The sequence below is a fragment of the Eptesicus fuscus genome, chromosome 1 (genome assembly GCF_027574615.1).
Source record: "Eptesicus fuscus isolate TK198812 chromosome 1, DD_ASM_mEF_20220401, whole genome shotgun sequence".
NCBI classification, from domain to species: domain Eukaryota; kingdom Metazoa; phylum Chordata; class Mammalia; order Chiroptera; family Vespertilionidae; genus Eptesicus; species Eptesicus fuscus.
In genome coordinates this window covers 93714889-93730769 of record NC_072473.1, presented here as the reverse complement: position 1 = coordinate 93730769, position 15881 = coordinate 93714889, and the positions used below count along the sequence as shown (strand labels likewise).

The following is a 15881-nucleotide window of genomic DNA, read 5'->3' as shown; positions in this document are numbered from 1 at the left end:
GCAATGTGTGAGATATACAAAGATGATGAAAATATAGTCTCTGCCCTGAAGATGCTCAAAGACTAATAGGAGCAGAGTGGGACTACCGATCAACAGTAACTATATTTACCATGATAAATAAAGACATGGAAGATTAACTTCCCTGGGAGAGCTGGGAAAGGAGGTGGGACTGGGTGGGTCAGTAGGTTGGGGATAGGGAATTCTAGGTAAAGGGATAAGGTTTTTTTAAAGCAGGAGACAATCTTTTGTATCCAGGAGACTGGAACACATGGAGTACATTTTGTGAATTTTGCGGGGTAGGGTGCTGGGGAGGCAGGAGAAAAGATACCTGAGGAAATAAGGGAAAGGAAGGCTCAAGTAAGAAGGTAGGGAATTAAATAACAAGATAAACTCCTCTGAATTTATAAATAGGCAATAGAAAGCCACTGAAGATTTTCTGGGAAGAAGGGTGACAGAAGGTATAGTGTGCAAGCTAGACTGTAATTGGTAGAGATCGTGAGGCAGAAATTCTACGCAATTCATAATAAACTGACAAAAACAGACTGAAAATGGTCTAACTATATGGGTCTGTTAAGCAGAATAGTAGTGTTGAAGATATTATTTGTGCAACTTCATTTGAACTTCAGGTTTCTCATGAGCAAAGGGCAGATAATACAACCTCTACCAGGCAGAGCTGAGAAGGACTATAGTAAATAACTATCAGAAAGCATTTATTGCAGGGTTTGGTGTCAAGCAGGTAATAGTCAATGAATGTTAATTTCCTTCTTTAAATAAGGACTAAATCAAAGATGAAATACAAAATTACCACAGAATATTTAAAATACTGCTAAAACACAACTGAAATATCAAAACACTTGGACTGCTGCCAAAGCAGAACTTGGAGAAAATGTGTCCACTCCGAAAGTGTAAATAGAAGCAAAAAAAGAAAAGAAAGAAAAATGAGGCAAAGGAAAAACTAGTGAACTGAATTTCTAAGAAATTTAGAGGGGGGGGGACAAAAAGAAGCCAAAAAAATAATAAAACTACAAGTAGAAAGATAGATACAAAAACGGAATTAAGTTACACCAATAATTGGTTCTTTAAAAAAAAATGAACAAACTATACATTTGGTTGAAAAAACAATGCAATCACCTTTAAAAAAATCTTTATTCATTGATTTTAGAGAAAGAGAGAGAGTAACATTGATATGCTTTTCTACCCATGCATGCATTCAGTGCTTGATTCCTGTATGTGCCCTGACCAGGGATTAAATCTGCAACGCTGGCATATGGGGACAACTCTCTAACCAACTGAGCTACCTGGTCAGAACCAAGTTTGTTTGTTTTTTTAAAAAAATATGGCATACTAAATAGGAAATCACAAACCTGACAGGCAAGAATAGAATACGATATAGCAATAACACAGTGATAAGAAAATTAATTTTTAAGGAAAAATCATAGTCAAATCCAACACTATTCTGTGTTATTTTGCAAGAAACATTCAGACCAAAGAACAAGTATAAAATAAATTTTGCTTGGTTCTCCACAAACCAGCAAATGGAGGTTCTAATGGATATTCTGACATTAACCACTATTTCCTAAATTTCACTTTTCAATTACACCTTTAAAATAGATTTATTCCACTCTTCATCTGAATCAGTAATGATAGCATGTGATCATTAGTAGCCTCACATGGATCAAATTATAAAGTTAGTATCCTCTCTAAAATCTATATGCGGCTTTGGCTTGAGGCTCAAATCCCCTCTCTACTTTGTGGGGAGGGGAAAAGAATTGAGAGAGGAAGAGAAGAAGGGAGGGAATATACTTAGTAAAGAGATGACTCTATGAGTGTAAATGTTCTAGTGTCTGTTTTCTGCAAATCCAAAGAATGCAACTGGACTCTTTTTAGACCCTTCAGTTTTCTCCAGTGAAAGCTGCTGGTTTAACTAGAGCAGGCACACATGCACACACATGAATGCTTTGGGTGACACATCCCTGTGAGTACTTCTATGTCTAACACTTCAGACAATGACCCCAACTGACGATCTGCTGACACTGTTCCAAACTGTTAAAGGGACTGTACCTCTCACACTGAGCATAATCTTACTAACCAAATTTAATGTCTTTTAGTGGCAATTTAAACTGGTTTTTTAAAGATAAAAATGTTTAAGAACATCTAACCAATAGATATAAGGAAGCACAAAAGCCAAATAAAAACAAATCACTTTTAAAGAGAAGTATAAGGAGCCAAGGACTGCACAAAACTGTGTGGTCATGGGTGGAACAACCTGGGCCTAAGCCTGTCTCCTCATCAGGCTGCTCATATATCAATCAATATGTTAATATAAGGAAAGTGAAAGCCCTGAGCCAATAATCAATTTAACTTAGTTTAGTTGCTTCTATCTATCTATCTATCTATCTATCTATCTATCTATCTATCGAGGTAATATGCTAATTGGTCCTAACGGTGTCCCATTCACAACCGGTCAACAGGCTGCGTGTGCACAGGAGCCACAGGAGCTGGTGGGCAGGGATGGGGGCAGGGACTTCCGCCCCTAGCAGAGATGTGTGCAGTCCTGCCCAGCACTAATGTCACACTGCCTCGGAGGTGGAGGCCGTTCCCAACAGAGGCACGCACAGGCAGGAGCTGGTGGGTGGGGACACAGACAGGGGGTCGTGCCCGAGCTGCCGCGGCGCAGCTTGAGCAGGCCCAGAGCGGATACAGGCATTTTTTCGTGGTAAAGGGACTGGAGTCTGTGTTGATGAAAACACCTTGGTGGCGGCTGCGGCCGGCAGTGGCCGCAGCAGCGGGGTGATGGGGGTGGTGCCTTCCCCTGATCAGCCCGGTTGCCTCTGGCAAAGGGAGGCCAGACTGTGGTTTAGGACATCCCCTGAGGTCTTCCCGACTGTGAGAAGGGGCAGGCTGTGCTGAGGGACCCCCCTCCAGTGCACAAATTTCATGCACTGGGCCCCTAGTTTTTTATAAAACAGAACAGTTGTAACAATCTCATTTAGCAATCATTTTTCTCACTGTCAGGTCTTAGTATAACCAAGAGACTTTTCTCCCTATTAGGACACAGTACAAATCATCAGTTATAAAGACCCCATCTCCAGAGCTTAAGTCAAGGCTTTCATGTTAAATTCTAGTCACCTTGTATGGACATGAACTATAATCAGGCAAGGTAATTAGAAACCCAAAGCTCAATATTGGCAAGCTTAACCCCGGAATCCTAAGAAACCATCTAAAACTCCTCCAACCCACTCTTTCTGCCCTAAAACAAAGAATCCAGTGGTACATGTCTATTTATACTTAATATCACTCATTAGTACATTTGTTGAATGCCTCAACATCCTGGCCTTCAAAGAACTCACAGCCAAGAAAAATATGTGTGTAATTGCCAATTATAAGAAAAATATTTTTAAAACCAGAAATTATGCATTCAAATGAGACTTGTCTCCTTTAAACAATTCTCCTGGGATTCAATGCACTATTCCACTTCTTGGTTCAAACCATCTTTTTAAAAAATATATATTTCTTTATTGATTTCAGAGAGGAAGGGAGAAGGAGAGACAGAAACATCAATGATGAGAGAGAATCATTGATCAGCTGCCTCCTACACGCCCCCTACTGGGGATCAAGACCGCAACCCAGGCATGTGCCCTTGGCTGGAATTGAACCTGGGACCCTTCAGTCCACAGGCTGATGCTCTATCCACTGAGGCAAGCTGGCTAGGGCTCAAACCATCTTTAGAGTGTGCCTCCTGGAATCACTTGAGATAATGCAGTCTGTTCTTCTGAATATCTTCATTGCTGTCAAAACTTGACCAAGAGGATATTCAATTTTTGGAAACAACCAAAAGTCAGAGTCAAGTTTAATGAATAAGATGCGTGATCAAACTAGGTGGCATTATTTGAGTTCAAAATTATATATGATTACAGAACAACAAAACATTTCCTTATATGATTTGTAATCTGACTCCAAAGGAAATTCAGATATGTAACAAGGAGTATGAGCAATGGAATAAATATATGTACAGGGTGGGGCAAAAGTAGGTTTACAGTTGTGAGTACATAAAGAAGTTTATTCTTGTATCATTATTTACTAACTAGAGACCCGGTGCATCAAATTTGTGCACTGCGGGGGGAGGGGGGAGGCAGGGGGGTCCCTCGGCCCAGCCTGCGCCCTCTCGCAGTCTGGGAGCCCTTGGGATGTCCGACCGATGGCTTAGGCCCGCTCCCAGCAGTCAGACATCCCTCTTGCATCTGGGGTCTCGCAGTCCGGGACCCCTCGCTCCTTACAGCTCACCTGTAGCAGAGGCTGGAAAGGCTCCCACCAAGGGTGCTGCACTCACTAGAGCGGCACGCCCCCTGTGGGAGCACACTGACCACCAGGGGGCAGCTCCTGCGTTGAGCATCTGCCCCCTGGTGGTCAATGTGCATCATAGCGACTGGTCGTTCCACTGTTTGGTTGATTTGCATATTAGCCTTTTATTATATAGGACTAGTGGCCCGGTGCATGAAATTCATGCACCGGAGGCGGGGGTGTCTCTCAGCCCAGCCTGCATCTTCTCCAATCTGGGGGATTGGGCCTAAGCCAGCAGTCGGACATCCTTCTTGCAATCTGGAACTGCTGGCTCCTAACTGCTCACCTGCCTTCCTGCCAGATCGCCCCTAACCACTCTGCCTGCTGGCCTGATCACCCCCAACTGCCCCCCTTCTGGTCTGATCACCCCTAACTGCCCCCCTGAGGGCCTGATTGCCCCTAACTGCCCCCCCAAAAGCCTGCTTGCCCCCAACTGCCCCCCCTACCAGCCTGATTGCCCCAACTACCCCCTCACCAGCCTGCTTGCCCCCAAATGCCCCCCAGCTGGCCTGCTCTCCCCCAACTGCCCCCCCTCCTGTCCTGATCGCCCCTAACCACCTCTACCTCGGCCCTGCCACCATGGCTTTGTCAGGAAGGTCTCCCAGAAGGTCTCCCAGTCTAATTAGCATATTACCCTTTTATTAATATAGATTATTGTATTATTTCCCATATGAACTGTAAACTTACTTTTGCCCCACTCTGTATATATTTCTCTTTTCCTTAAGTAGCTTCTTTGAAGGATGATACACATTTGAATGTGTAAACTCTGAATAAGGTTCCCTTTATTTAATCAGTTACAACTCGTAAACAGAAGGCTCCTTAGTATATTGGAGATACTATGTCATGGGGTGGGGAGACTGTCACTAAATTAGAGATTAGCATGGCATGCAGGAATGAACACAACCTTCAGAAGGAGATCTATTTGTGTTAGAATCCTGACTTGGCCCCTTATTGCCTGTGTGACTTTAGGGAAGTCACAGGTATCTAAGACTCTGTAAAATAAGGCTGATACCTAACTAGCAAGGTTGTTGTAAAGATTCAAGATAATAGATACAAAATACTGACTCTGTGTCTGGCATATGGTAGGTGCCCATAAGTCACAGCTGTCTATATATATAAAACCCTAAGTGACTGGAATGACAGGTAGCTATGATGTGCACTGCAGCGGGCAGGGCCAGCCGGCCAACCTCCCGCAGCCCCTCCCCCTGGCTGGCCCCGGCCCCAATCCAGCCGGACCCCCACCATGCACGAATTCATGCACTGGACCTCTAGTTACTAATAATAACCTCAGTATAATCAAGAGACTTTTCTTACTACAGGTGCTTTGAGATGACAGAATGACAGGTAAACAGACATTTGGGTAGTGAGTAGCTCATTCACAGTACTGACATACACTCAGTGCTGTGTTTCTTAAAAATAATATGTGAATAATATTTTAAGTAACTGTTAACACTGTGTACAGTATTTTTAATGACACGTGTAACTAGCAGTGTTCCCAGTACACTGACCTTTCACCACTGTCTGAACATACCATGCCCTCCCATGAACCCGTGCCTTTGCATACTTTGTACCTTTCCTGCCCTCTGGGCTGACAAAACCCTATAATTATACCCTTCAAGATTGAGCTGTGGAACCTTCCCAGCATGCTCTAGACAGAATTAGTGCATCTGCCCCTTGTGCTTCCACAGCATTTGGTTCCTGTCTCTGGAATGCCTCATCCTGTGTTGAACTTTAATTTCTCTCTCCATTTCTGCTTCTTCTGGGCTTGAGCATGGAGAGGGACTATGTCCCATTTCTTCTTGTACTTAGAGCACATAGCACATGTCTTGGCACACAGCAGGAACTTGGGAGATATTTGAGTAATGAATGCTTTAAATATGAATCCTTTACAAACAGACTGTTAAAGGCCAAGTAGCTGCCTTTTGTTAACAATTACCAGCAATCGCATTTCATTTTTTCCTGACTTCAAATAAGAGACAAGATAACTTAGACTCCAGAATAACTTTATAAGTTGAAGCACATGGAAGTTTTTAAACACTACTGACCTCCTCAGTACTCCAACCCACTGGAAGGAATCCCTAGAGCAAGGTTCCTCCACTTTTTTCTCAATCCAGCACACCTGTAGGATGCACCACTCTCTGTCAGGAGCTCACTGCAGACGACTCAGAATGCCTAGCAGAGTCCTCACAGCTTTCAAGCACTGCCTGGCTACCAGGGCTGAAGGTCCTTCTCTGAGCCAGCAATTCCACCAAGACAGCAGAAAATCCCAGTGCTTCATGGGAAGGGCAGTGTTCCAACTTAATGCCACCTACTTCCAGATCTCTACCTCTCAGGAACACCTTGGAGTCAGAGTTTGCCAAACCTGTATACTTCTAATAGTTTGCTAATTCAATGAATAGGCTCCCTAGGCATTAGGAAGCCTCGGGCATGCAAGGAAGGACTTGGTGGGTCCAGTGAATCTGTTTCAGCAAGTCCTAACCTGTGTACCTAAGAAGTAGTTCATGACCAACCAGTTTTATGCCAGATGGAAACAGGCAGAGGGTCAGCAGTCTTATGCAACTGAGTGTTGACACTTGTGAATCATTCTCTATCGCTGTAGTTTTTTAGAGTGTTGGCAATACAGCAGCGAGTTCAGACTGACCAAGACCAAAAGGTTGGAAAGGAGATCTGGAGCCATGGCCCATGAATTGGGATCACCAAACCATGACAGTGACTATTTCTGTGACACACATAATCCAAGAAGCAAAGGCAGTCACGTTCTTCCTTAGTGTCATCACCTTTCCTGTCTCTGCAGTGGAATGGCTGCTTTCTAAAGGAGGGAAGAGGATGAGAGGAAAGAGAACCAGGCCACAGACCATCAGGAAAGCAGTGACTGAAAGAAGCAGTTCTAGACTTCTCTCATAGGCTCTCGAGAGTAAATCATTTGTTCATTCCACAAATATTTATTGAGCCAGATACGAGTACTATTCCAGGTATGCATGGTACCATAATGAATGGAGTCCTGGCCTGGCCCCATGGAGCTTATAGGAGAGGGCTATAGTAGGGGATAATTTAGTAGGGGAGACAGGCATTAATCAAATAAACACACAAATATAAGGGTACAAATAAGTACTATGATGGAGGAATACAGCATGCTACACAGATAGTACCAAGAGGAATCAATGGACCTGGTCGGGGAAGTCAGAAGAGCTTCTAAGTGAGCCGAGATCTCAAGGATAAATAGGAGTTAACTAGGTCAGGAGGATAGGAGAAGAGAGGAGAGGGAAACATCTCCAGCAAAGAGTACAGTATGTGCCAAAATCCTGGGGTAAGATGTTGAACTGGTTCTGAATTAGAGGCAGGGAGCAAGGCAGCAATGATAAGGTTTGAGATCCTAGCACAAGATATCTCTTGTCTAAACACCTCAGTTTGCTTTCTAGCTGTCTGGAGGGCCCTCCTCCTCATGGAACAAGACTAAAGAACAATGTCAAAAACTAGATGTGCCCACAAGACATGACACACCACCAGCTAAAAATATATATATCAGACTTGCTGATATTCCCTGGCCACTGTCTTAGCAGTCACTACTGTGGGGTAACACCATTCACTCCCACTGATTCAGGAAAATGGCACCATATAAAAGATTTTTAAACTTTTCAAGTAGAATTAAAGTGTTGATAAATATGCTGATGATTACTACAAAACTGTTTAGATACCTAATCTTTCATTGTAATTTTCATATACCAATTTTTTTTGAGGGGGGAAGATGCTAGAGGGAAAAATAGTTAAAGATGGTATCTGTGCAGCACTATTTTGCTTTGGCAACTCTGAAAGCCAGTTAGATTACTCCTCAAAGTTCTTTGTGGCTTCTGAATTATCTATCAGCTTATAAAATAGTCCTGAATCTTCCTATTTGTAAAGCACTTTGTACTCAATCATTAATTTGGCCTCCCTATCCTGCTGAGAGATTATACTCATTATACAGATAAAAATGGACAGATAAAAGAGTGGTCCAAGGATGCAAAACAATTCAGGTTTGACATAACTTATCACCCTCACCAAACAATGCAAACACACAAGGCCTGTCCAACTCCAGCACCAATCCTGAAACCCAGCCCTAACTCCTATAAGCAGCAGAGGAAGACACTGCAGTTTTTTTTCAGTAACCTGCTTTCAACAAGACCCTCTATGTAGAGTGCCTTCAAGCCAAAAAGATCATGACTACAGTGACTGGGACTTTGTCACTACAGACCCAAATATGAACTCAGCAGTGCTCAAAGAGGAACAAAAGCACCTAGGAAGTCACAATGACTCGTAGCTTAAAATGTTTCCGTCCCTAAGAAGACTGCACTCCCAACACACTCTATGTCTTTCTTCCTCCCACCTCAGACTTTCTTTCATCCCCCCACAAGGAGCCCAGATAGTGGGCTCCACTGGGCTCCCACAGTACAATACTGAATAGTGCTGTAAACTGTCTACTAGTATTTACATGCCCTTCTCCACCCCCAAACTGGAACCTACCAGCATCTGGAGCACCTGGCATAAGACCGAGCATACAAAAGGTTTATTGAGTGCATGGCTTCCCACCAGCAAATAAGGGAAATAAGTACACCCTTCATAGAGTAGTGGACTTTAGAGATCAATTAGGCTAACCCCTTATTTTTCAGATGAGCAGAGAATCACCTAGTTACATATGGCCTTGTCTCCAATCCAGGTCAGATGGTCCGGTTTAGTTCCCTAATATTTCACAAGTGGGTACTATTTGTCAGACATGATGGGAGGTGCTGGGATAGTGAGATGATCAGGAGATGGTCGCTGCTTTAGGGAGCTCATAGCTTGAGGGAGGGAACAGTTACAGACATTTGGGCAAGTGGAGGGACAGATGCTTGATTCTTTAGCCAGTGTTTTCTCCATATTGTCCACTGTTATTCCCCCACTGGGAAATAGAACAGCAATATCTACTTTCTGCAAATAAACTTATAGTGAACATATGAGAAAACCCGTATGGAAAACTGTCAGGTTCACCCCCAAAGGCATTATGTAAGGTATTGCCATACCCTGGCACAGACTCCAAGGATTCAACGTTTCAGATATCAGATATCGGCCCCACAAAGAAGCAAACAAGGGAGAAATGGGCTTACCTCCAAGGAAACCTCAAAGGCTGAGAAGACATGTGGGATAGGGGTGTGCGGGCAAGTGAAATGGCCCTTGTGAGGAGAATAGGGGGGAGGCAGAGCAGTGCGAAAAGCTGGAACTGAGAGGGGGAAGTTGGGACAGCAATAAGAGAGGGCAGGCCCAGAAGAGCGGGGTTCCCTCAGGGCCAGGCGGGGGCCCTGGCCGGGAGAGTCTAGACTGTGCCGCAAGCCAGAGGACTGAAGGTACAGGGCGCGGGAGGAGGAAGCGGGCCAGAGCGGAGACAAACTGTTTTCCCAGAGAGTCTCTGGCACCCGCAGGGAAGCTCAGGCAGGCGCCCGGGGCTGCAGGTGCCCTGCCTCTCGCTGCAGCTTAGCGCCGCTGCGCCTCCCTAGAGCCGAGCCCGCAGCGCCTCACCTCGGGTTGAAGTCCTGGAAGAGGCCCCTCAGGTTCATGGCGGAGAACTTCACCGCGGAGGCCTCCTCCTCCCCCCGCCCCCCCTCCCTCGCAGCCTGCGCTTTACAAAGGGTTCATGGTGCCCGCGCCAGCCGCGTCCCCGCTGCTGCCGCCGCCACCCAGAGAAACCAGAGCCACCGCCTCCTGCCCCTCCTTCCGGGCTGCCGTACAGCAGTCGCGCATGCGCTCTAGGCCCCGCCCGTCGACCCTGTGAAGAGCCTGGGTCTTGAGCTATGCCAGTCCCTGACCCTTTCCCTTCCTGGCGGGCTGAGGAGACTGTGGGGTCTGGTCGAGACCGGGGTCCTAGGGAAGGGCGGAGAGCCCAAGGAGGACGCTGACTAGGTGCAGACTGGAGGGGAGGGAGCGGCCGCTTAGGAGGCCTACAGTGAGGTCTTCCAGGACACCTGCCTTGACCCATGCTGCCTTCTGGACATTTGCTCTAGTGAGTACTAAGCCTCCTGGGGGAAGGGAAGAAGTGGCCAAAGGTGAGAAGTTGCATGTTGGCGATCTTATCCCAGGCTTCACTACTCAGATTTGTCAGTGACTCCAAAGTCTGCTTCTCAACTTCCCTCCCAAGGTGCAGACCAGCTCAAAGGGATATGCTGGCCTACCCAAACTCAGGTTACCCTGCACCAAACTTATCTTCCCTCTCCAAGGCCTTCCCCTACTAGGTTGCCTCTCCTTTAGCAACAGATATTCACGGGTGGGGGTGGGGGATGCCCAAACTGGAAATCTGGGAATCATCCTTGCTTTGCTAACCTAATTCAGAGACTCCTTGGCTCCTGCCTAGACTTTTTGGTCACCTTACATCTGGCCTCTTTCACCACTGCAGACCATCTATTTAAACTCCCAGGTTCATCTTCATTGGACAAGTCAACATCTTTGAGCCTCAATTTTTCTCCTCTGCTGAGATAATAAAACCTATTTTCTAAACTTGTTGGGAACACTCCATGACAACTTGCATGACACACTCACTGTGTGATACACACTAGGTGCCCTAAGAATGCTATTGTTGTCGGTGCTCTTACAGTTGTCTACCTCCTCAAGGAGTCTATTTACTTTTGAAATTGGAGATCAGGACAAACTCATAGCAGGTCACTTAGCCTACCTTCTTCATTTCCTTCCGGGTGATTTAAGAGTTTTCCATAAGCATAGCAATACTTTAGACATTACTCTGGTATTATGGATAATAGTCGTTTTTACAATACCACAGTTTCATGAATGGCAATTTTATACAGGTTAGCCCTCAGGCAGCTTCAGAAGATCACAGTTATGATAGTCATACTCTGCTGTGATGTATAACCTTTCTTCTGAGAACTTGAAAACATTTCACAAGTAGTAATTTGGCTTCCCAAACCCACTGGGAAATGGGTATTATTATATGAGCTTGTTTTAAGGATGAGTAATCTGAATCAAGTTTGTCAGCTGCTGAAGCACCAGAGTTTTTGGTCCGCCTCCCCTGCCTATCCTTCAGACAGAGTCAACCAACCCTGAGGAGGTTCCCAATGAACATTTAAATACAGGAGAGAATGCTGAGGCACAGAAAAGCTTGTAGAATGTGCCCTGAGCCACCCAGCTAGTAAGGATGTAGGAGTAAAGATGCAACTGGGGGTCTGGCTGAACTTGCAACCCACAATCTGCTAGAAAGAGGTACTTGACAGTGGCCAGCACCATCTTAATTACCATCAGAATCACCCCAAAAATGCATTAAGGAGTAAAATTGTCTGTTAAGACACTTGGATAACAGGCATTTTTGCCCTTTCAAGAGTTTCACAGAGACCAGGCAAGCTGTCAGTGTCCCCAGAGCCTTGATGGCAGGTACTACTTTGGTGAGGTCACAGGGTATCACACAGCTGAACCCACTGCTCTGCAGGACCACAGTGGTCCCAGAGATGACCAGGTTGGGGGGTACTATTTAGCCTAAGGAATAGGACACAAATACACAACAAATTGCCTATGTATTCTTTTGCTCTGACAAACAAAATTGCCAAGAAGAGCCCTGTCCATGAGGATATCTACACTAATAAAAGAGAAAGATGCAAGTTGACCATACCTCTGTGACACCCACCAGCCAATCAGGAGTGAGTATGCAAATTAACCCAACAAAGATGGTGGGTTAATTTGCATACGCAGGCGCCAAGCTGTCTGGGTCCGGGGAACATCCTCGGGACCCAGACATCTCTGATCCTGTAGTCTCGCATGTAGGCCCTGAGAGGCCGGGGTCCCAGAACGCCCCTGGCCAGGAGTGGCCTATGGGCACCGGCGCCAAGTGGCCCGGGTCCCGGTATAAGCAGCCAAGGACACCAAGCGCAAGTAGCCGCAGGGCAAGGCGAGAAATTCCACCCTGCGGCCACTTGCACATGCACCTGCACCAAGCAGCCCGGGTCTACGCCCCCCAGCCTGGCAGACACAGTGAACACGCGGCTGTCTGCCAGGCTTGGGGGCATGCCCCCAGTGGCCAGGGACATGCCGCTAGCCCAGTGGACACAACTCAGGGGATCCTCTGTGCATGGGCTGCAGAGGAAACACCTTTACTTTTTTTAAAAAAGTATATTTTATTGATTTTTTAAAGAGAAGAAGGGAGAGGGATAGACTGTCAGAAACATCGGTGAGAAACATCCATCAGCTACCTCCTGCACACTCCCCACTGGGCATGTGCCCCCAACCAAGGTACATGCCCTTAACAGGAATCAAACCAGGGACCCTTCAGTCTGCAGGCTGATGCTCTATCCACCGAACCAAACCAGTTCGAGCGTAAACAACATTTCTGACTGCTCATTGGCTAAGCTCCCTGTATGCCACCACTTGTAGTATTCTTGGTAACTTGGGTAATAAGAATCCAAGAAGGTTATCTAGGGTTTTTCCACCACACTCCTGGAGAAAAAAACAAAGGTCCACTGCTGGAGGAGCTAAGAAATGTCATATCCTGCCCTAGCCAGTTAGGTTCAGTGGATAGAGCCTTGGCCTGCCGACCGCAGGGTCCGTGTTCGATTCTGATCAAGGGCATGTATCTAGGTTACAGGCTCCTACCTGGCTGGGGCCCAGGTCAGGGCTCATGCAGGAGGCAACCAATCACAGTGTTCCTCTCACACAGATGTTTCTCTCTGTCTTTCCCTTTATCTTCCACATTCTCTAAAAATCAATGGAAACATATCCTCAGGTGAGGAAAGAAAGAAAGAAAGAAAGAAAGAAAGAAAGAAAGAGAGAGAGAGAGAGAGAGAGAGAGAGAGAGAGAGAGAGAGAGAAAGAAAGAAAGAAAGAAAGAAAGAAAGAAAGAAAGAAAGAAAGAAAGAAAAGAAAAGAAAGAAAGGTCATATCCTATGAAAGACACATCTGGAAAATGCCTAAAGAAAGTTGTCATTTTTTCATGATGAAGGGACTGGAGTCCGTGTTGATGAAAACACTTTGGCGGCTGCGGTGGCTGGCAGTGGCTGCAGCAGCGGAGTGATGGGGCTGGTGCCTTCCCCTGATCAGCCCTGTCGCTTCCCACAGAGGGAGGCCAGACTGTGGCTTAGGCCCGCTCCCCATGGGCCTAAGTTGTCAGTAGGACATCCCCTGAGGGCTCCCAGTCTGTGATAGGGGGCAGGCTGGGCTGAAGGAACCCCCCCCCCCCAGTGCATGAATTTCATGCACCGGGCCCCTAGTATGACAATAATAGGACTTAACCAAGGCCTCACATACCCAATTTTCCAGAAGTATTTGTACCTCACTGCTTCAAATTAGCTGTGATTTCATGGAAAGCAAAGTTTTCCTGTGCCTCACGCCCCTGGGCAGGCTGGAGGTCAGGCACATGGCAGGTCAGCAGTCTCCTGCACAGTACCCACAGGTACTGTACTCTCTTGTATCCACATGGGGGTGTCTATGGGTCTATGGGGCCCTTTTGGATAGGTCCTCTGGATGCTGGGCAAACATGGCTTTGCCTCTGATTTGCCTTGTGGATACCCACTGTGTCACACACTACATCCTGCCACCTTGCCACGAGCCCACCCCTATCCTTATGCCAAATCCCAGCAAAGGGACCAAAGGCAGGCTAAGACCTGGGGCCAGTTACTCTCCCAGGACAGCTGCCACACATAGTTCCCCTAGAGGAGGTTAGGTGAGAGCCAGGCAGGAGGTCAGCGCCTTGCCCAGGAGGCTGGAGTTCAGAGCAGGCCATAGTACTGGCAGGGGAATTGTGATTTCTCATGGGAGCAGGACCATGGCTGAGACCCATCACAGCAGCCACTCATGGGGCAGACTCAGGGCATCTAAAAAATGTCAGAACATTCCTGCTAATAGGCAGTTGAGTTCCTGTGTGCTCTGCCCCACATTCATCAGGACTAGCCAGACAACTGGGTGGTGTGCATTTGCAGAGGTTACATTATAGTTTACTGTACCCTAAAAAGGCCTCCCTGAAGGACCTAGGAAATGCTCAGGATGTCCAAGCTGTTCCTGCCCTGTGGTCCATAGCCTCCTTGTGTGAGCACTAACTCACACCAATCAGTTTCCTCCAGGAATGGGCATTTGGTGTTCCTACTTTCATCCTGCAGTTCCCCACAGGATTCTGCTCCTGGCACTTGTCCCAAGGGCACTCATTCATGATATCCTGAGGGTTCCAGCTCACCTCCTGCTGCATCTGCCCTGAGTTCTTGCACAGGCCAGCCCAGGGAAGTTCAGATGGAATCTGGCGGGTGCTCCTCTTTCCAACTCTCCTGGGATTGCTGAGCCTCTTCCAAGCCTTCATCCCTGGACCCTAAAGCCCTCTTCTGCCCAGGTCCTTTCCAAATCCTCATTTGGCTCTCAGGTATCTGTGGCCTGGGAGGGGGCGTCCTGACGACCATGCCTGCCATCTGCTACAGCCCTTCCTCTGCTCAAATTGCCTGTTTGGAACACAAGGTCCAAGTTGGTTTTGTGTGTGACTGACAAGGCACCCCTGCCACCCACTCTGCCTCAAGCTCATCCTCCAACACCAACCCCTAATAATCACCTGAACAAGATCATCAGTTTAATCAAGCATTTGAGCATAACAAAGGGAATTATTTGAAAACTAGTGGCCCAGTACATGAATTTGTGCACATTGAAAGGAAATTAACTAGAAAAAATATTTTAATATCACTACTCACCCTTTCTCTATAATAGAAGTGTCAACCAACTTCAATTGACAATGACAGATGGAAACACACGTGTGCAATTGGCCCCAGCAAGATATATATATATATATATATATATATATATATATATATGTGTTTGCTTCATTAGACCTGCTTTCTGTTTTAGTTAAACTTTTCCCAGCCCAGTGAAGCATCCCAATTTCTCTTTCATGTAACTGTCAGCAACACAGCAGTAATATCAATATGAAGCAGATTATTATTGTAGATCACGCAGGGAGAACAAAGGGTAAAATATTTTTTTGTTTTAATTTTATTGTTTAAAGTATTACAAATAGTAGTACACATGTCCCCCTTTTTTTCCCCATTGACCTTCCCCCGGCCTCCCCTAAGCCCTGGCACATGCCCTCACCACCACCCCCCACTCAGATCTTGAGTCCATTGGTTATGCTTATATGCATGCATACAAGTCCTTTGGTTGATCTCTTACCTCTCCTCCTCAACCTTCCCCAGCCTTCCTGCTGCAATTTGACAGTCTGTTGATGCTTCTCTGCCTCTGTATCTATCTTTTTGTTCATCAGGTTATAATGTTCTTTATTATCCATAAATGAGTGAGATCATGTAGTATTTTCTTTCACTGACTGGCTTATTTCACTTAGCATAATGCTCTCCAGTTCCATCCATGCTGCTACAAATGGTAAGAATTCCTTCTTTTTTATAGCAGCATAGTATTCCATTGTGTAGATGTACCATAGTTTTCTAATCCACTCATCAGCTGATGGGCATTTAGGCTGTTTCCAAACTTTAGCTATTGTAAATTGTGCTGCTATGAACATAAGGGTGCATATATCCTTTCTGATTGGTGTTTCTGAATTCTTGGGATAT

The 15881-nt window shown here is 46.0% G+C and overlaps 1 protein-coding gene across 3 annotated transcripts in view; it reads right to left on the bottom strand.

Moving 5' to 3' along the window:
* Positions 1-9940, bottom strand: part of TMEM185A (transmembrane protein 185A) — a 42391-nt gene extending 32451 nt beyond the window's left edge. For all 3 annotated transcript variants that reach the window (XM_054726670.1, XM_054726695.1, XM_008158698.3), the window contains exon 1: positions 9871-9940. In XM_054726670.1, the coding sequence (XP_054582645.1) occupies positions 9871-9908 (38 nt within the window). In that variant the 5' untranslated portion in view covers positions 9909-9940. The remainder of the gene's footprint in view (positions 1-9870) is intronic.
* Positions 9941-15881: the final 5941 nt, after the last annotated feature.